We start from the raw sequence: 22,849 nt of genomic DNA, 5'->3' as shown, positions 1-22,849 counted from the left end.
TATCAATTAAAATACTGACAACCGACATTAAATTACTAACAACCAACATTAAATTGCTAGGCTGGAGATATGTGGTTCTCCTTAATTCGTGCATGCAGATTTTTCGATTGAGTTTGACAGCACAAATGGACTTCACAGTCAACTTTTATTCTTCCACGCCATATTAGAGAAAAGCTTCAATTGTGGATAAGTACTCAAATTAGTAAGAGAAACCTCCTAACCAGCTTTAATTTCTATAGAGGAACCGGTGCACGTATTTCCAGTGTAAATTTAGAACAAATATTGGTAAAAATTACAAAGGCTTAACTATAGTTATAGTCTTTCAATTATACTTTTATTTTTGTTTGGATAAATTGTTGACTTAATTTCTGAGTTAACATCTAAGTAAAAATTAGATTTTGAAATTATTTTTTTGATAAAACAAGATGAATTAACAAAACATTGATCAAGTGTATCACATACAAATTATAAATTATGTAACTTAAATTGAAGAAAATTTGAATAGAATAGCTTCGCATCCAATATTGGAGATATAATTGGAAGATTTTAATTAGTTTGAGGACTGATTTGGGACATCCATTTTGTGTTTGGTAAACAATTTTTGGACATCTAGTAAAACTGAAGTGTTAAATTTTAGCAGTACAGAGTTGAAAAAAGAAAAGAAAAAAAGAAAGGCCTGTTTAGGAAGCAAAATATTGTATTTGCATATGGTTTAAAATCCTAGTGGATCGAGTTTCCACCTATGCGTCTAGAATTCGAAACTCTCATCCCCTAAATTATTGTAATAGTTTTGAACGCTCCCCCTTCCCTGAATAATAATAATTAAAAAAAAGCTAAATATTGTACTTAGTGTCACAAAATTGATTTTTAGCACCTCTACAGTCTTGTTGTGAGGTTTTCTTCATGCAGAACACTCACCTCATTGATGTTATAATACAATAAATATTGTTAATTTGTTGGTGTTGACTTCCACACCAAAGTGCTGAATAATTGCCATGAAAATTAATTGCGTCACTTAAGTCTTTTGTAATTACATACCACGTGAGGGTTTCTCTACTGTCTCACTCGTGCGTTCATTATATCCTCTTCTTATGCTAAGAGAGTTGTTCTTCCCATCCCCCTTCTCATTATTTGCTCCATCTTCTTATTAAACACACTTGTCTGGTTTTGTTTTTTCATCACAGCAACCTTCTTTTGCTTAATCTACTTTGCTTTACTTCTAAAAGTGAAAAATCAAATCCGTAAACCCAGAAGAACAAAAAAATATTACATTCTGTCAATTTCGTTGTTTTTCTGTGTCTCTTGATTTCATTTTCTGCCAATTTCAACTTCTTGTCGATCAATTTTACTTGAAAAGGAAAAAAAATGGCATACATACCATGTTCAACTTCATTTACAGACCGATTGTACTTCGGCTTTCCATAGGCAAAGGAGTTTGGAGAGATAAGGTAAGGTACGTGTTTTGATTTTTTTTTTCCTTGTTTTTATTTCATTCCTCTGGCTTTTATAGTTGTTTGTGTGGATTTTGTCCGTTTTGTTTAACCCAGATTATTGCTTTACTAGTTATGTTGAGATTCAAGTCCATCAACTCTCAAATCTGAGTCGTACACGTTGGCAATGACACACTATGATGCTTTGAGGAACGTTAATAGGAAAGTCAACCCTTTGGTCAAAGCGGCACCTCTAAAATCTTTGATCTAAAGTCTACGAACTTCAGGTACATGAACGTAAGTTTTTATAAGTTGCATATAGCATTAACAATAATATATTTAAAATTCATGACAATTAAACTATCGGATTGCCACCGTTCACAAAATGGAATGGCGATCAATTACGGTTTTTCCGATCAAGCATTTGAATCTGGAAAAACAATCCTAGAATTAGATTCGTACTCTCTATTTTTAGTTAAGTTTTAGCTAAAAAGGTTACAAAGCTATTTTAGGAGCTCCATAAAAAATTTCTAGTATAACAATAGTCTCTAATTTAGGGAGTCATAATAAATATGTACCCTTAAAAGCTTCTTTCTCACTTCCTAAATTTAGGAGCTCCTGGCAATTTTGCTATCCTATAAATATGATAGGAGTGATTGGCGTTGGAATTTTCTAAAGGGAAATTATGTTTGCACTAAACTTTTGTCTTTAGACACCCATCAATTTTATTTAATGTAAAATAATACTTATGCTCATATGTAAAATTACTATAAAGGACATACTAGACTCTTTAACATAATCTTAATTTCTTCGACACCCAAATTGAAAGAGCCACTAGGGTTTATATACAAAGAAATATGGCATCAAGTACAACTTTTTAAATTATATTTTTACATTTTTCTTAGCAACGGAAAAGTAAACATCTAACACTATGTTTGGAAAAGTAAACATCTAACATTATGTTTGGATGAAGAAATCTAAGATTACTACGAAATTTTAAAATGATTGAAACTGGAATTACGAGATTTTATTTTCTAAAATTTGTGAATTTTTTTGTTTGGTTAACATAAAAGAACAATGGGATTGAATATCAAATTTATTGTTTTGAAACTCTCAATCATATAAATTGAGAAATTACTAATATTTACATATAATTCAAACTTGGGAATTAGAGGTCCCAAATTCTAAGTTTTTTTTTTTTTTTTCACACGAAAATTCTAAATTTATATGTTTATAAATCCAAATAAGGAAATTAGTGCATGTCAATTTATAAATTTTGACTTATACTCAAATTTCAAGTTTATTTCCCTCATCCAAATATAGTTGAGATTTAAATTTTCGTTAATGCGCGTGTCCATAAATAAAAGTTGGGTGTAAACAAAATTTCTCTTCTCTAAATTCTTCCCAAATTTTATGTAAGGACCTTATTTAAAGAGCCCATTTTAGATGCCATAGCAACGGACTTAACAATCTCTCCTCCCTCTTTAACCGGCTAAGAGAGTTTCACTCAGCCTCTTTTAGACTTTATGGAATTATGCTGTCTTACAACTTAAATCCATGGGCCCCGATTGGGTCTAGGCCCAAATGAATTCCCAATGTTTGTGCTTTGTAGGATTAATAGACTTTTATTTCAATCTCTTTATTTCATGAATTAACTATTTAATTGATCTTTAACTATTCCAACAAAAATAAAAATTGATCTTAACTATCCTTGTTAGTTTCTTCAATCTATTTCTCAAACGGGTGTATGATCCATAATATTTTAATTAGCAAGACAGTGAGTAATACATTTTTTTCGATAAATTAATAAATTAAAATAAATTCCAATTCTCACAAATCAAGAATGATGTCAAATAGTATATTATTATTATCAAAATTTATTTAATTAAATTACAATACAATACAATTCTTCTCTCAAATCAATACTCTATGTCACATTCATCTAGGCTATCATGTCGTGTGCCTAAGGCGATCCATCTATGATTCCCTCAAATGTGATTATCTTTCTCATTGTTTTTCTTTTTCTTTTCTTTTTTGTCAAACATTGTTTTTCTTAAAGTACTATTTTTTAGTGCAATGAGATGAGACTAAATCTTGACATATTAGTTGCAACGCAATAATTGCATATGGTTGCGGCAACTTTGAGCTTTTTGTATATAAATGTATTATATACAAAAGGAGTTGTTATTGACAATCTAAAAGACATCATGTTGCATGATGTTAAATAATATCCACTATTATCGTCACTCCTTAGATTCAAAATCGGCGAAATAATTAAATTCCCGAACTCAGTGGGTGGATAAAAAATAAAATAAAAAAGAAAAAGAAAACAAACATCTCTTAAATTACATTGCAAAATTTTCTCTATAATTTCTATGAAAGTCAACTACTTTTTCGAGACTCACCTGTCAAATATTCATAAAGGTTGAGCTTCCAGCTTAGTAGGGTAAATGTCACACTTCGATTCCGAGATGCGTTCAGGATCGACACATGATACTCAAATGTGATAAGAAAAGAGACAAAACATCGAATGAGCTCAAAAGTGCATGTAGGATTCCGTTTAGTCCAACAAGAGCATTTTTGTCATTTTACAAATTTGAAAAAAAAACAAATTACGCCATACTTAAAGATGCATCGCAACAACTACGAAATACAAAATTTAAATAATGAAATTCGGGATGGGATTTCACATCCTTCCCCCTTTAAAAAAGAGTTTAGTCCCCTAAACTCAATGTACTTGAATCAAACAAATGTGGATAGTGCTGACGCATCTCGTCTTCTGTCTCCAAGGTGGACACAACCACCCCACGATTGTTCCACAAGACACGCACCAAATAAATAGCCTTGGTGCAGAGAGCATTCTCTCTTCGGTCAAGAATCTCAACGCGTCACTCGTCATAAGAGAGATCCTCTCTAATTTGGATAGGCTCATAAGAAATGGAATGAGATGGATCACTGCGATACCTTCAAAGTGAAGATACGTGGAACACCGAATGAATGTGTGATAATTCTGGTGGCAATGCAAGGCACCTCAAACGATCCCACATATCCCAGACTAAGTTTCCCGCCCGAATATGAAGACATCTCTTATATGAGAAACAGTAAGGAAGCATACTTTCCATTCTCAAATGTCACCTCACATCAGTGAGGATCGGCATAACTCTGTTGTCAACTCTGAGCTGCTAATAAACGTGCACGAATCAGAGCAACCTTCTTTGCAGTAATCTATACTAACTTTGGTACCAACAGCCGACGCTCTCCTACCTCATCCCAATACGAGGGAGATCTGCACCTCCTCCTATATAGTGCCTTGTAAGGTGCCATCTGAATACTCGCCTGGAAGCTGTTATTATACGCCAACTCAATCAACAGAAGATGTGTGCCCCAATTACCCTTCAAGTCTAGGACGCAGGCTTAAAGCATATCCTTCAAAGTCTGAATAGTACGCTCTGATTGACCATCTGTCTGAGGGTGAAAAGTTGTGTTGAAACTCACCTTAGTCCCCATAACTTTGTGAAGACTATTAAAAAAAGAGAAGTGAAACGAGGATTTCAATCAGAAACTCTCACCAAGATCCTAATATATCTTCATGCCCTCAGGGTGAATAGAAAAAGTAAAAGTATGAGTCTCTTCCATGACCTCCATCCATAGATCTCTGACATTCAGAACACTAAGTCTGATCCCGAAATAAAGAACACCACTATCAGAGATGGAAAATTGGAAGCGAGTACCTACTCGAACTTCATCCATGATCCAAATCAAATTTAGTCCATTAAGGGTGTTTTTGTCCTTTTACTAAAAAAAAAAAATTGTGCTGCAAATGTAAACGCATTGAAATTAATAATACTAAAATACGTAATTTTAAATAGTGAAATCCAGGGACATGATTTCACATCATAGGTAGAGAAAAGTTTTTGTCCCCACAAATATGTCTCGTTGCTTTGGTGTCAATCCACCAATCACTTGTATCAGACACCATGTTGGTTTCTGAAACAACCCCAACCAACACATCTCCTTCTATCACATTGGATTCATTGGTCTTGCCATTGTTGGTGTTTGAATTGTTAGATTTCATATCCTTTTGGTAACGACGATCTTGTGCCCTATGCCCTAGTTTTCCGCACACCCAGCATGGTCCCTTGATTTTTTTGAAGTATTTTGCTTTTGGTGCATGGATAGACGAGTTATTTTTCTGTTTAGTATTCTTCTCCATGTTTTTTTCTGGAAATTCTTTGGCCTTGGATTGCTTACCTCAACGAAGTTGGCCTTGGCTTCAATGGAAGACACATCAACTTTGTCGCCTTTACTGTGATCCTCTTAGACCCTTAGCCTGAGAATTAAATATTCCAGAGACATCTCTTTGCGCTTATGCTTTATATAGATTTTAAAGTCATTCCAAGATGAAGGCAGTTTTCCAATGATTGCCTTAACTAGGAAGTGTTCATTAATAGAGCATCCCTCAACATGTAAATCATGGATTAGGCATTAGAGTTCTTCCACTTGGCCCATAACAGGTTTGGAATCCACCATGTGGAATTTCAGAAATTTACCAATGATAAACTTCTTTAATCCAGAATCTTCAGTGATATATTTTTTGGTCAGTGACTCACAAAGGTTCTTGGCAATATTGCATGAAGAATATACATCATATAGACAATCGTCCAACCCATTGAAAATGTAGTTTCTGCAAAGAAACTCAGAGTGAGTCCAAGAATCTATTGCAGACAAGATGTCCTTATCCGCTGGCAGTTCAGTCGCCACATGAGCCTCATTCTTCACAACATGGGCTAGGTTCAAAGTGGTCAGGAAGAACATCATCTTTTGTTGCCATGTTTTGAAGTCCATACCTTTGAATTTCTCTAGTTTCTCAGGGAGAGGATTCTTAACGCTTGTTGCATTCATTGATGTTTGATCCATCTTAATTTTGTCTTTAGATTGTTGGAACAAACAATCAGAATACAACTTTATTGATAAAAAAAAATTATAATTAACAACTAAAATAACTATAATCCAATATTGTATTACAACCAATTCGTAATTGAAATATTGTAAACTCAGAGAAACAAAAAAGTAGGAAAACTGACTTGATTGATAGATAGAGGCCTACAGATTTTGCAGTGTCCTAAAGACAAAATTGCACCCTTACTCCATACTTGTAGTTCAACGGGTGGCCATCCCCCAGGATCTAACTATTAGTAATTCAAAGTTACAGCATCAGAGCTTTGAATTCTGGCAAACTTTTGAATGCTTTCTCTTCCAAATGATATGTATATTATATGCAGTAGATGCATATTATTATTATCTTTTTGTGTTTGACCTCTTGGTATTATATAGGATACTAAGTATCATTTCCCAACAAGTATTAAGAAGTTAAGAAACTGACCGCATAAGTCAAATTCAAATTGAAGAGATAACTATGAAATTTTGAATTTGGCTTATCCAAATACTTGTTCGGTCTTTTACCAACAGACCCATACAACATATTATTCACACCAAATTACTATTAATATGAGGAATATTGTCACGCCCCGATTCTGACATAAGTCCAGGATCGACACGTGATGTCACTCAAATACTCGTATATCTCACATACCCCGTCTCAGAAATATGGCAAATCACAATTTGAGAATCAAATTGCAAAGAAATTTTTCGTTTATCTTATGGCTGCATCTAACCTCCTCGTTAGACTGCCTACGTACCCTCAATAGGGATCAAGCTATTCGTAGTTCACTTACACAAAATCAGACGTTTATTCCACTAAGTTCAAGTAGAAAAGCATAGCATTCCTCAATCATTTATTATAACCTGACAACATGTAGTTCCTGGACTCAGGCTACATAATCAATCCCCATGAAAACATGATTTCTCTCCCAGCCAACATAAAAATCATTAAGTCTCATCATGATATCGCAATTCACAACACATATCATATTTAAGAGCCGACTAACACAAAACCATCCTCTAGCCACATTAATTAATTAATTAATTAATGAGATCAAAGTAAAACAATCATTCTCATATCTTCTAAATTCATACCTTATGAAATCATAATCGAATCATAGAAAATCCCTTAGGAGTCACTCAGACGTCCAACATCTTTTCTAACTCAATTCACAAGACTCTCGAAACCATTGACACAAATATATATATATATATATATATATATATATAACTAAGACTAGAGTGACACAGTTAGGCCAAGCCTACTTCTCCAAACAATGGGATTTTAGGCCACTCCACGAAATTCAACAACCTCGGGTTCCGGACCATTCAACGGAATCAAACCAAATATGATCGCCTAAAAATGTATCATGTACAACTAATCCTCATCACCTCTAGAATGCGTATGGTTCCCCATCGCGGATATACCAAGCAGGACCATAGGCATAAACTCATCGTGCAGGCAATGATCACCCATCACGGGTATACCAAGCATGAACACCTCTGAATACATATGGTCCCCCCATCACGAATATACCAAGCAGGACCATCCATGTACCATAACTACGTGATGCAATCTCATCATCACACATTACACATAATTATACGCATACATGCTATCGATTCCACATATCAACCAGCATCAAGTCAGATGGAGCACAACACAAGGAATTCCCTCAATTACTATGTCCACTAAAAATCTAATAAGGTAACTAACTCATCTCTTGCCTTCCATCTCCATCTCATGCTAGGTAGAATGCCAAATTCAAATAGATATACAGTTGGTAAGCATATCCAAATAATTATCAAACAATAATTAACTCCCATAATTGTCATAACATTCATCATAATCATCGTTCACATTATTAAAAAGATAATCAAACACATATATATCACAAACATCATCAATACACAAGCCAAATCATAGTTAATTAGCATAGGTTTATGGCTAAGTATATAAAATTCACATTTCAATAGAAATCACATTATAAAACCAACTCACATTTTCATACTAGTAAACATGCATATTATTTCTCAACTATACAATCAACATCGTAAGGTTCTATGCCTATGCTTCGTAACCTTCTTTCTCTATCCTTTAATAAACCAACCTAAAGTTAATGGTTTTCAAAACGCTATCTCTTCACTTTTGCCACTACCCCTTTTTGACATGTATAAGCAGCAAATATATATATATATATATATATATAAGAGAAATTGGTTCGTTTACCATTGATTTGAATATAAATACTCGTAAACAATCTAAACTCTTAAACCCCAACCAAACACACTCAAATAAGCACAAAATTAACAAGGATGTTATTTCAACTAGAATTCCCTTCTAGGTCTAGATGCTTGGTAACGAAAGAAGCATTTCATAAATCAAATGTTACATATCGGAAAATTCAACTTTTCCCAAAAATTCTCAAATTTCACAAGAATGAAGATCTCAACAAGTAAAATAAACTTTATACCTGCGGCCAAGGCCAATTTGGCCGGAAAACACCCCAAACTGGCCACGAACCGCCCGAACCCTAAGGTGGGTGTTCTTCAATTCGATTTCATCGGTGTTCTTATGCCCTAACCACTAGTTGGGTCTTGTTCCTGGTTCCAAGGGAAGTTTATTAAGGGTGATGGTGCATGGTGATACTCACCGGAATGACGAATCGCCGTCGAGAACCCCCGGGTTCTCCGGTGAAGTTCTACCCGAATTAGACCTTAAAAACCCTTGATTTTTGGTGGATATGGAAGGAGGAAGATAGCTGAGTAGGTTGCAGGTGATGAATGGGTGCAAAACACCTGAAAAATGAAGGATTTTGGCCTGAAATTGGTCGGGTCGAAAACCCTTTTTTTTTTTTTTTTTTAATATGGGTGCACGGGTTGACAAATGAGGGGGGAGAACTTTTTCTCTCCTCTCCTCATTCCTTTTTTCTAATCCCCTAGCCGGTTCCCTTAACCCCATTTATATAATTGGGCCTTTTACCCTCAAGTGGAAAATTAAATAATTCCCACAATCTATAATTTCACAATTTCAAACGTCCGTAACTATACCGTTATAATTCGGACTCGCAAACGGCTTTCGCCTATGCGCTCGTGGCTTCGAGACCTATTTGAAAACGTTACTTGTGACCTCAAAAGGTGAACGAGTAAAGAATAATTTTCCAAACTTCACTCTTCGTAACTAGTTTATTTGAAATCTAATTTCAAATAAATTAATATAAATTCTCGAAAAATAATATAAAATCTCAATAATACAAATACGTAGATTATAATAGTGAAATATGGAAAACGGGATTTCACAAATATAATATCAAGTATCTTGATAATATATACACTAAAGATATGTGACAATTTGCTTACAAACTCCAACATTTGTAACCGATAGCTTTCTTATCGTTAGGAAATTTAGCTAATTCCCAAGTTTTGTTCTTAAAAAGAGAATTCATCTCGCCACCCATAACATTGCACCACTTCTCATTTTCTTCACTCTCAATGGCTTCCTCAAAATTGGATGGAATCTCATCAGTGATAATACGAAGAGCAAAAGCAACATAATCACTATACCGATTTGGCTTGGTAATATTTATCATTCCTTTGTTCTTGGCAATAAACTCTTGAGGTGAAACTTGTTTTTCATCTTGAAAAGAGTCTTCAACTTCAATATCTTCAACATCCTCTTGGTCTCCCACTTCTTCACTTGTAGTGGCTTCAACATCAGCGGAAATAGGATGTGAAGTACTAAAGGAAACTTTCTCAAGCTCCAACTATTGGACATCTTTTACATTCTTCTCAGTCTCTAAACATACTTTCTTCGTCAAATGTCACATATCTGTTGATTACAAGTTTCTTCATCTTTGGGCACCACAAACTGTAACCTTTGGCACCACAACTAAAACCAAGAAATATGAATATAATCATAATCAGAAGAAGGTTTTCTAGTCCATACCTATATTGATGTTTTACCCTGAACAACAACTAAGGGTAACCGGTTGATGATTTGACATGCATAAGTAACTACATTTGCCTAAAACGACTTGCTCAAACCCGGCTAAGACAATATACATCTAACTTTCTGCAACTCCATTTTGCTGTGGAGTTTCCCTGACTCTGAAATGCCTCATAATCCTTTCCTCTTTGCAAACTTTAAGGAAAGATGTGTATTCTCCACCATTATCCTATCTCAAAAAATCTTAATATTCCTCCTAATCTGGTTCTCAACCATTTTCTCTGCTAGGTCGAGACTGTAATTTTTTCCTACTAGAGAAGGATTTCCTTTTCGATGATCTACCTCTAACAAACAAAGCCTTAGAGGTACTATCATGATTTTTATCTCTATGTCTCATTTCATAATTCATCAAAACATTCAACACATCTTCAAATTTTACCATTTCTTTACCATGCATAATAGTGGGTAACAGAATGCTCATAAGAGTTCGACAAAGAATTCAACAATATTAAGGTCTTGTCTTCATCCTTAATATCCTCATCTAAATTCATCAAATCGGCAATCAACTTATTAAAAACATTAAGATGTCTAATCATTTTTGTACCTTCTTTATATTGGAAGCGGTAGAGCATTTTCTTCAAGTATAGTCAGTTTTCTGCACTCTTCGTCATGTACTTGTTTTCTAGTTTCTGCCACAATATATTTTCCAATGTCTTCTGCATCACAAAATACTTCTGAGTTTTTGCAAGGCACAACCAAATTGTAGAGCAAGCTCGCAAATTTAATTTCTCCCAATCCGACTTCGACATAGTTTTCGACTTATCTCCCAAAGTGGCAAGTAAATCTTGTTGAGCCAACACATCCTTGATCTCACATTGCCACATCTTGAAGTTGTTTGTGCCATCAAACTTTTCCACTTAAATCTTTGCATTTTGCACTGTAATTCTTGCGAACTCGGAGTTGCTTCCAAAATGATTCTCATCTTGCCTGTTTGACATTTTTAGCAACTAAACGGTACCCAAAAGCAACCAATGCTCTGATACCAATTGTTGTGCTTGGATAGCACCAACCAACTCAAGTTAACGCACAAGAAATATATCAAATGAAATGCAAGAACAAAAATAGAAAAGACATCAAGAGTTAATGAGGTTTCTCAACAGTCAATATAACTGGAGTACGTTCTCGGAACAGGAGAAGCTCACCAATAATCCACTATCTACTAAATGGAAGTGTGTTTATAAAATGTTGATAATCTCACAATCTAAAATCTCAGTACTCCCAGTAGCTCTCACTCACCAAAGAAACAAAACTATTACAACAATAACTGCTTTGATGGATAATCGCTAACCAAACAGGGCAGCAACTCTCTTCTCTTCTCCAATAATGGAGTTGTCGGCTCCTCTTAATTTTCCTCTTTTTTTATTGCTGACTTCAAAAGGCAGCTGCTACCAATTAAAACCCTAGCCACCGTCCCAAAAAAGAAAGAAAAAAAAAAAACTATTACAACAATAACTGCTTTGATGGATAATTGCTAACCAAACAGGGCAGCAACTCTCTTCTCTTCTCCAATAATGTAGTTGTCGGCTCCTCTTAATTTTCTTCTTTTTTATTGCTGACTTCAAAAGGCAGCTACTGTCAATTAAAATCCTAGCCACCGTCCCAATAAAAATAAAAAATAAAAAAATAAAAAATAAAAGAGAAATCTCAAGAAATCTTAAATCCGAGTCAAGTCGGTCTTCTCCAAATCTCAAATCGGATTAATGGTTCTCGTGGCTACAGAGTATTAGGAAGATCGCGTTCCACCAACTCAAAGCTCAAATCCGAGTCGGTCTCCTCCAAGTATCCATCTATCTAATTTCTCTCATTTTGTCAAATTTTTCACAACTATTTCTGAATTTAATGGATACGTGGTGAAATGGGTGTCAGACCCGATAACCCAGAAATGGTATTTGGGGATTTCAAGCTGGTTTCTCCAGAATCCCAGAGAGATGGGTTTTCGTTGGAGTTTTCTGATTGGTGTTTAGAGAGAGGAGAGAGAGAGAGAAGGAAAGGTACACTTCTGCAAAACCTTTTGTTTTAGGCTATTTGAATTACTATTTTGGGTTCTGAACAGTCAGACTTGGGTTTGGGAATTTGCATTTGTGTGTGCGTGAATTTTCTAACTTCTAGATAGAGAGAGCAGAAGAGGAGAGAGAAGCAAAATTTGCAGTCTTTGAGATGTTTAGTGAGGGGAGAGACAAGATATTGGAGGTCGAAGAAGTCTTTGCATCTCTCACAATTCTATTAATGAAGCTTGTAGGTTTCAAGAACGGCGGAGATGGCGGTGGAGGGCTGCTTCTCCACCATCATCATCCAAACAGACACCAATTCTCTGAATTTCCAAACAATTCAATTGAAATTTCTAAAAAAATTATGAACAATACCGACTTGGCCGGATTCGGATCGTTGGATTCGAACTGCAACTGGGATTCATTATTTGTCTGAAAATGTTGGTCGAGATACAGACTAGAGAGAGAATAGAGATGAAGAGAGAACATGAAGAAAAAATGCGTGGATTGGACAAAAATACATATTTATCCCTTGATTTAACAGACAATGAATGAAAAGTTATTTTGGGGTAAATTTATTAACAGATTTTACTAGGGGTGGAAAAAATTCCCAAAAATCCCGAACCGAACCGAAAAAATCCCGATCCCAAACCAAAAATTTTCCAAACCGAAATTCCGGAAATTTTCGGGATGCTATCCCGAACCAATCCCAAAATTTCGGTATGAGATTCGGGATTGGCTTCTCGATATTTCGGGAATCCCATACCAAACCGAAAATATATAATATTAATTATTATATATATTTATACATATATATATTATTCTTTTATAATTGATGCTAGTTGTTTCTAATTCATGCTCAGCAACCTAGAATGCCCTACACCTTGCATATTTTTCATGTTCTGTTTGATATTCATGTGGATTTTATTATTGCTGCTGCCATGGCTGATGATTTCAGAAGGCTTGATTCTTTTGTCTCTCAACAGATTGCAAAAAGAGTTTAATTAATTTGAATTTTGACTATGATAAAAAGAGTCAAGCATGCCAGTGTTCAATTAAATGGTAGTATGAATGAAATGAAATTCCTAGTTCATAAATGTGTTCTTGAATTATATATTTGAAGAACAATTCATAATTTCATATTTCAATTTGGGATTCCCGATTTGTCCCAAAATCCCGAAAATATTTCCGGATTCCCGAAATTTGGGATTCCCGAAAATTTGGTTTGGGATTGGTCTTCAAATTCCCGTCCCGAAAAATTTCGGTTTGGGATTCGGAATACTAGTTTCGGTATGGTATCCCATACCGAACCACCCCTAGATTTTACCATAAGGGTTTAAATTCTAATTTTTTTTATTATAGGAGTTCTCTTTCGAATACCTTATCATTACGAAGACCATTAATCCGAATGAGGATTCTCTCCGAATCCTCTTTGTGAGGATCATGGGAATCCTCTAATCGTGTCCGTTTATCGAACATTGTACGGTTAATTTTTGTCAGATATTGTTTATATTCAATTTTAAATCAAAAAAATTACAATAATTTTTTACCACATGATATATGATGAACGGATACGATTGGAGGATCCTTGGGTCGGATCCTCTTTGTGAGGAACTCGGAGGAACCTCACATCGTGTCGACTTGTTCGTTCATCGTACATTGTGTAATTAGTTTTCGTCAGGTATTCTTCATGTTTAATTTTAAATAAAAGTATTTAAAGTAATTTCTGACTGCACGATGAACAATGAACAGACATAATTTGAAAATCCTTAGAATCCAAGATCCTCACAAAGAGGATCTTAGGAGGATTTGTCTATGTTCCTTACCTCACCTTCGCTCTAAAAGATAGTAGAACAATATTTGTAATCTCAACTCAATGGATGAGCGAGCCAATTATCATTATAACAAAAACATGATTATCTATGACGCATGGATACTTCTGTTTGGTCCCATATCCTGTATATGATACTTAATCAGATATGATATTTGCCTGATACAAAGAGCTTCTCTCTAATTAAAACCATGAATACGACTCTCATACTTCTTCTACTGTATAAAGAGGATTAGTTTTCGAACTTTTCTTCTCTAACAACTCAAATGTACTTGAATTTGAATGATGAATTATGTTTTAAAATGTTTAGTTTTGTTGCTATATACATTTGTATTTGCCATATCATAGCGGATTGTATCGTAATTTCTAGAGATTTTTCGTATCGCCATAGCCATATCAGTATCCGAGCTTAATAGATGATTATAGTCAGAACAACAATAGAACTGTCGAGAGGACTAAGACTCGGATTATGTTTCAGCAACAGGAGGCGTATCCTTATTGAACTTGGATTGTTCTTCAGCAACAGGAGGAGACGTGGAAGACACAGGTGGTTTATCATACTCGAGCTCATGGCTGCCTTGATCTCTCGGTTGATGGCCTTAGATTTCTTTAGCTCGTCATGAGCCTTTGGAACTCGTCGAGCCTTGGCAGAGTTAACTCGGTCAGCTCGCGAGAATCGAGGGTCAACTCCATCGTACCATCCAGCTCAGTAACTCTGTGATACAGTGTTCAACGAGCCTTGGTGGTCTTCAACGAGCAAATCGTTCTACATTTCGTGAAATTCAGATATGGTCGGCTTAAACTGTGCAGATATGGTGTTTGTTAAAAAGTCTCAGTGAAATTCATAACAGATTATATATGTTTTCATAGTTTTTAAGATTTGAAAATAGTTGCTTAAGTTCTGTACCAAGCAAGTTTTTTTAGTATAATAATTGTATTTGAAAACTTGTTCGTGGTCTCGACTTCTACTTTGCAAGTGTGGTTTAACCTTCTTTTTGCTTTTACTATGCAGATTTCTCCAAAAGCAAAAGAAAACCAAAAGATTTGCATACTGCTCTGTTTTTCTTCAAGCCTATTCTTGATCATGAGTTAAGGTATGACCTATTGTTTTCATTTTTCAAATTTCATCTGCTTTGATAAAAAATCAAAAAAAAAAAAAAAATTATAAAAAAAAGAAGATACCTTTCTCGCTTCCTAAAATTTTTGTTTGGATTCGTATATATTCAACAGATAGAAAAAGAAGACGAATTGGTAAGCTGAAGGTGCCAAGGCGATGGAGATAATCACTGCAATTATTCCTGCAATAATTGACTACACAGTTAGACCACTTGGACGCCAAGTGAGTTATGTCATTTTCTACAAAAGCAACCTTAAAGATCTAAGGAGTACATTGAAGCATTTTGATGCTGCCAAACAAAGGATGAACCATTCGGTTGAAGAAGTAAAAAAAAAAGTTAATCAAAAAGTCGAAGCTGATGTCCGGAACTGGCAGACAGAAGCAGATGAGATCTCTCGAGAGGCAGAAGCATTATTGGATGATGAAGGCCGTGCAAAGACAAGGTGTCTCTATATATGTCCTAACCTGATATCCTATCATCGGCTCAGCAGAAAATCAACTAAATTGGTGAGAAAGATTGAAGAACATGAAAATAAAAAAGAGTTTGCCAATATTTATTACAATGATGCCGTGGAAGACATATCTGCCATAGCCTCCGACGAGTACATGGCCTTTGAAACAAGGACTTCAATGGTAAAGAATATCATTACGGAACTGAAAAAACCTGATATCAACAAGATTGGTGTGTACGGGTTACCGGGCGTTGGGAAGACAACACTTGCCAAAGAGGTTTACAGAGAAGCTATGGAAGAGAAGTTATTTGATGATGTGGTTATAATTCTAAATGTAAAAGAAAAAAAAGACGACGAAAAAATTCAAAAAGCAATTACCGAAAAGTTGGGGATGGACATTGATGAATCTGATGGTATGGGAAAAAGGGCAAATCTCCTACGGGCTAGGATAAAAGAGGGGAAGACTCTTGTCATTTTAGACGATGTCTTGGAAATAATTAACTTCGAGGCTGTGGGACTCGTCGGTGTGCCGCACTGTAAGTTATTGTTGACATCTAGAGAAAGAAATGTTTTATTCTATGGTATGCATATTCAAAACAATTTTCAACTTGGATTTTTAACAGAAAATGAAAGTTGGAGTTTGTTTGAGAAGATGGCAGGTAATGTCGTTAAGGACAATCGTATACTGAAAGAAGCAACCCAACTAGCAAAGAAATGTGGAGGTTTGCCGGTTTTGGTTGTTGCAGTTGCAAGTGCTTTAAGGGAAAGTAGTTTGGAGGAATGGAAAGATGCGTTGAGAAGTTTCAAAAGATTTGACAAGAAAGAAATGAATGAAAAAGCCTTCTTGGCTCTAAAGTGGAGTTACGAACAATTGGAGGATCATGAGCTTAAGCAATTGTTCTTGCTTTGCGGGAGTTGCAGCAATTTGCTCAGTGACTTGTTAAAGTATAGTATGGGTTTGGGTTTGATAAAAAATGTTGAGACAGTGGAAGAGGCACGGAATTCATTGAATAGAATGGTTAAAAAACTAAAAAATTCTTGCCTATTGCTGGACAGTTATGACGATGACTCTGTTAGAATGCATGAGCTTGTACGAGATGTTGCTGTCCGGATTGCATCTGATGATCATAAGGCCTTTTCGAAAGCAGATGGAGAAGAGGTGAAAGAATGGCCCACTGAGGATTTATTTAAAAAGTACACTGCCATCTTCTTGAGTTATTGCAAAATCCCCAGATTTCCTGAAATACCTTGGGAATGCCCAGAATTAAAATTGTTGGTCTTGGAGAATTATGATTATATTGGCGACTCCCAGGAAATCCCAAGCAAATTTTTTGAAGAGATGAAAGAACTCAAAGTGTTGGATGTAACCGAATTCAGTATTCAGTCACTACCTGCATCTCTTCAATCCCTAAAGCATCTCCAGACATTGTGTTTAGATCAATGCGAGTTGGTAGACATAACTCTTGTTGGACAGCAAACAAGCTTGAAAATTCTTAGCCTGATACACTCCAAGGTTAAAGAATTGCCCAAAGAAATAGGGCAATTGACTCGACTACAATTACTGGATTTGACCGATTGCTCTGAACTTGTTCTGATCTCACCTGGTGTTATATCAAGCTTGACAAGACTAGAAGACTTGAGGATGGGAAGAAACAGCTTCAAGCAATGGGAGGTTGAAGGTTTGGTCGATGGCAGAAGAAGTAATGCTAGCGTTTCAGAGCTGAAGCACTTATCTCATCTATCCGCATTGGACATGCATATTACAGATGCTAACCTTCTTCCAAGCAACTTGTTCTCTGATAAGTTAGAAAGATACACCATACTTGTCGGTGATTGTTGGGAATGTCCTGACATCTATGGAACCTCCTCGAACATGCTAAAACTCAAGCTTACAAGGAGAAATCAATTCGATCGAGGTATAAAGTTGCTGGTAAAGAAATGTGAGCAGTTGTACTTGGATGGGATGGAGAGTGTGAATATTATTTCGTATCTATTTGACAGTGAAGCTATTAAACAACTGAAGCATCTCCATGTCCAAAACAACGACGAAGTTAAATATGTCATTAACTCCGTCAATTGGAGTTATTCTCATAATGCCTTCTCCAGCTTGGAATTTCTCTCTCTTGAAAGCCTTGTGAGTTTGGAAACTGTATGTTATGGGCAACTCATTGACGGGCCTTTCCAAAAGTTAAAATCTTTGACACTCAAAAATCTGCCAAAGCTTATTGGTTTCTCTTCCAAAGACAAGCAATTAATGGTTGATACAGAAGCCAACGAAATCGTTTTGGAGGATGAAGTTGGTGGACCACCGAGACTTTTCAGTAATGGGGAGGTACTTTCTCTGTTATTTTTATAGCAAAATGATTGCATGATTTTTTCTCCAAGTAGTTTTCTTCTTCGAATTTTGATTCCTTCTTAAGATTCATTTTGATAACCCACGTTTTTTTGTTCAAGATTCGTTTTTAAGATTTAAGATTTATTTTTTCAATAAACCAAAACCATTTAAATTATATATTTAAGTTATCAGGTTTTGATAACCCGCGATATTCAACTATAGATATTTTTTTTAACAAAAAATATTATTTACATTAAAAGAGTGGAAGAGTTAATTAAGACTCACAATAAATTAACAATAATATATTTCAAATTCGTTTTTGATAAGAATCGAAACTAGACATTTTTCTTAATATGCTAGCAATAATATAATTTAAATTCGCTTTTGACATGAATCGAAACTAGACGTTTTACTTATCAGGAAAGATAAATGTTGCTAGAGTGTATCATTAAGTGAAAACTTATGGTATTCAACTAATAAGTTCAAATCTTGTGCATCTATTTATGCATGTGACCTCTATGTGACTTTCGTACAATTTTGACATCTGTCCATTCACTCAACCAAACCTAACGGCGTTAAATCTAAATAAAATAAAAAAATCAGAGCGTAGCCCAGCGTACCGGTCTCTCTCCCATTCCCCTCCTTCCTTCCCAACGCCACCAATGACCGCCCCCTCCTCACGGACCTCCACCTCCACCTCTTCAAGCACAGCGGCAGCATCTCCCTTGATGACGTCATCGAGATCGGCAAGGTTATGAGAAACAGATCCATGGCCGAAGGAGCTCGCGGGAACGGTGAAGGAGATTCTCGGAACCTGCGTCTCCGTGGTCTGCACGGTCAACGGCAAGGACCCCAAGGATTTGCAATAGGAGATCGTCGATGGTGACGTCGAGATCCCTCTATTGTTTGAAGGAGCAATTAAATGGAAGGGCGAGGCTTTTGGGTTTGATTTATGGATTTAAAATGTGAAGGAGAAGGAGATGCAATTGATATTGCTGCTGTTGTGTTTGGGGAAGTGAGAGAGAGAGAGACGAGGAGGATGAGCGGCTTCTTTTTTCTTATTTTTATTTAATTTTCTTGGGAGTTGACAGGGTAATGTTAGGGTTAAGTTTGTTGACGGATGTCAGGGATTGAGTATTTTAGGTGTAAAAAATGGAACCCGATTTTAACTACTAAGATAATTCATAACTTACCACTAAAATCTTTCACAATAATGTGTTTTTAGTATCAATTTAAATAAAATAGATTTTTTCTGTCGAAAATAAAATAATTTAAATTTGAAATTAAATTGACATAATTTTTGGCCCTATATTTCATTTTTCAGAAGTTTTTTTTACTCCGTTTGTTTAATTAATGATGGTACAAAGGACATACTTCTGTCTAGTAGCCTAATGGCTTACAATTTAATATATTACCTTTACTTTATATCTACATATTAGAATATATACAGCTAACAATGTAAATAGTAATTTCTAAAAATAAACATGATTATTATTCTGTACTCTGCAGGTTTTGATGCCCAACTTAACAACCTTGAATGTGCATCAATGTGATAGTTTAAGATTCTTGTTTTCGAGTTCCATGGGTAAATGTTTCGGGCAACTCAAAAATCTCAAGATATCCAATTGTCAAATCATGGAAGAGATGGTAAGAAATGAGGAGAATATAGATGACATGTTTGATAAGCTAAATCGTTTAGAGTTACAACATCTTCCAAACCTCGCTAGATTCATCTCTGGAAGTTACATTAAATTTCCGTCTTTGGCGTATTTGGATATATACGATTGTCCTAAACTGGAGACATTCATCTTTGGTGCTAAGAGTGGAAATATTACAACCAACAAAGAAGAAAGAGATATTGAGCTCTTTGACGAAAAGGTGAATTATACCTTCACTTCTTTTATTTATGCTTTTATTTCCAACTTATGCATGTGTCCCACTCTTGTGAAAAAAGGTTTGTTCACAAGTTCTAAAATGAATATGTGACAGGTAGGATTTCCTAGCTTGGAGACGTTGTACATAAGGGACTTACCTAAGTTGAAGACAATATTCCACAACCAACTTCATCCAGATTCTTTTGGTAAGCTCAGAAATATGGATGTTCGTAGATGCCACAGTCTGATTAATATCTTTGGGCCAAGTATCATGGGAAGATTGAATGCTCTAGAGTCCTTAGTAATAATGCAGTGCCAGTCATTACAAGTGGTATATGACACATCATCTACCACTCAGTTGAACTGTTTTGAATTCTCTAAAGTAACATATATGATGTTTGAAGATCTACCCCAACTACGGAGTTTCTATTCAAGGCTGCATGTTTCTAATTGGCCATCACTCAACGAATTAAATTTCACAAAATGTGGTGGTGTGGAGATTTTTGCTGCCGAATTTTCAACATATCAAGACAAACTTGAGTTGGGCCACCCAAAACCAATGAAACAGCCTTTCTTTTTAATTGAGAAGGTAACCATACTTGTACACAATTTTTTTGATATTAGAAATTTTATGTGATTGCATGCGTCCCACTCTTGTGAAAAAAGGTTTGTTCACAAGTTCTAAAATGAATATGTGACAGGTAGGATTTCCTAGCTTGGAGGCGTTGTACATATGGGACATACCTGAGTTGAAGACAATATTTCATAACCAACTTCATTTAGATTCTTTTGGTAAGCTCAGAAATATGGATGTTCGTAGATGCCACAGTCTGATTAATATCTTTGGGCCAAGTATCATGGGAAGATTGAATGCTCTAGAGTCCTTATTAATAATGCAGTGCCAGTCATTACAAGTGGTATATGACACATCATCTACCACTCAGTTGAACTGTTTTGAATTCTCTAAAGTAACATATATGATGTTTGAAGATCTACCCCAACTACGGAGTTTCTATTCAAGGCTGCATGTTTCTAATTGGCCATCACTCAACGAATTAAATTTCACAAAATGTGGTGGTGTGGAGATTTTCGCTGCCGAATTTTCAACATATCAAGACAAACTTGAGTTGGGCCACCAAACACCAATGAAACAGCCTTTCTTTTTAATTGAGAAGGTAACCATACTTGTACACAATTCTTCTGATATTTGAAATTATATGTGATTTTACATGCTAGTTAAACATACACCATCAAGTAAATACATTTATTAAGTTTTCAATATTAAAATTATTATCTGGTGTCCAGTTTTTCAAAATATTTTTAAGCATCCCGTTACTGTTGATAATATTTCAGGGCAAGTCATTCCTCAACTTGGAATACTTGATGTTGGATGAGAACACGGAGATTTGGTATGAACCGTATGGTCCACTCCCGGCAGAGTTGTTGCGCAAACTCAAATCAATTAATTTTGCTACTTCACATCCCAAGTCAGATGTTTTCTTTGAGAATTTACAGAACATTGAAATGCTCTGTGTGCTCTCTGCTCCTTGGAAAGAATTATTTGTTCACGACCACCAAGGAAGTAGTGGAGGGGAAATACATGAAGTTGAGACCCTCCCACGCGGTCCTGTTTTTCCAAACTTGGAAGTTCCAAGCGTGCACAAATGTGGCAGATTAGAGAATCTAGCTTCAACTTTAATATCCTTTCGGAATCTAACCATTTTGAACATATGGAGTTGTAACGGACTGCAATACTTGATACCTTATTCTGTGGCTAAGAATTTGCAGCAACTCAAGAAGTTGGAAGTTAAGTACTGTCAAGGAATGGTAGAAATAGTGGCAGACAACGGAGAGGATTGTCGAGAAACTGAGATCACTTTCAGTTGCTTGCAACATCTTGAACTTTCTGATCTACCAAGTCTGCAAGGCTTTTGCATGGGAAATTGCATTTTCAAAGTCCCATCCTTAGAAACTTTGATTGTCAAGGACTGCCAGCTGATAGAGTTAAAGATTTCTCCTGATAGTTTACTCCAAAGTGATCCAACATCAGAAAGACTACAAATAGCAGAGACATTGGGGAAAGAAGAAGAAGAAGAATATGATGACGAAGACGATGCATGATTAAGATGGCAATGATGATGAAACGGTAAGTTTCCATATATGCTAAATATCATGTAAATATAAACTTTTATAAGTCGTAATTTCTGTTACTACTTGTTAATGTTCACTTACCGACACAAAATTTGCAATACTCCGTACTTATATAGTGAATAGCATCAAATAAATAGAACTGGTTTCTAATTTCTCTTGTTACTTGCTCTGACTATTCTCTGTTCTCCCCTAGTCTGCCCAGCCTTGCTTCCGTGGCCGATCTCATCTTGTTTGATATAAGCCTGCAAGCTGCGGTCTTAATGGAAAAGCTATCCTAGAAACTTGTGTGATTTGTATTTGGAGCTTTGTTCACTACACTTTCGGTTTGGGTGTTTGGGAAATAATGCTTGTGTGATTTCTGTAAACATTGATGCATTTGAAGTGGTGCTTTTGTGCACGTCTATTGAAACTGCTTTGTACTAGAGTGTGTTTATTTTAGCTCTTTACTAAAATTGAATCAATCGAATCCGCATCTTTTAACTGGATTGTTAATTTTCTTGATGTGTGTATGTGTGTATATTTTTCTTTTTCGTTTGGAAGGAAAGCTAGATTCAATTCATAAAATGCAGGTTGAAATTGAATTGGTTTAAATGATTTGGGGCCTTTTATCCGTGAATTGGTTTTGGGATGAACCTCAACTTCCATAATTTTCTTCAAACTCAAATATTTCTTCCCATGTTGTTTGGCCTCTTTTTTCATTCTTGTATTTTGCTTCCTGTGAATC

General features: G+C 35.5%; 1 protein-coding gene across 1 annotated transcript; it reads left to right on the top strand.

Annotated features, from left to right (window-relative positions):
- Positions 1 to 1,080: 1,080 nt before the first annotated feature.
- LOC137738851 (disease resistance protein At4g27190-like) lies at positions 1,081 to 22,688 on the top strand. Its single transcript, XM_068478324.1, has 8 exons — positions 1,081 to 1,717; positions 15,209 to 15,290; positions 15,427 to 18,097; positions 19,610 to 19,978; positions 20,090 to 20,563; positions 20,676 to 21,149; positions 21,328 to 22,120; positions 22,319 to 22,688. Exons 3-7 carry the CDS (start codon positions 15,470 to 15,472, stop codon positions 22,093 to 22,095), a joined length of 4,713 nt encoding a protein of 1,570 aa, XP_068334425.1. The 5' UTR covers positions 1,081 to 1,717; positions 15,209 to 15,290; positions 15,427 to 15,469; the 3' UTR covers positions 22,096 to 22,120; positions 22,319 to 22,688.
- Positions 22,689 to 22,849: the final 161 nt, after the last annotated feature.

This window comes from Pyrus communis, chromosome 7 (genome assembly GCF_963583255.1).
Source record: "Pyrus communis chromosome 7, drPyrComm1.1, whole genome shotgun sequence".
NCBI classification, from domain to species: domain Eukaryota; kingdom Viridiplantae; phylum Streptophyta; class Magnoliopsida; order Rosales; family Rosaceae; genus Pyrus; species Pyrus communis.
Note: the sequence above shows the minus strand (reverse complement) of the source record. Positions and strands in the feature narration are given on the sequence as shown.

Bases quoted from the DNA above. Each gene is read 5' to 3' on its own strand.
- LOC137738851 (XM_068478324.1), top strand. From the start codon at position 15,470: ATGGAGATAATCACTGCAATTATTCCTGCAATAATTGACTACACAGTT. The intron at 19,979-20,089 runs GTGAATTATACC...AATATGTGACAG, and splicing joins TTGAGCTCTTTGACGAAAAG to GTAGGATTTCCTAGCTTGGA. The intron at 21,150-21,327 runs GTAACCATACTT...ATAATATTTCAG, and splicing joins CTTTCTTTTTAATTGAGAAG to GGCAAGTCATTCCTCAACTT.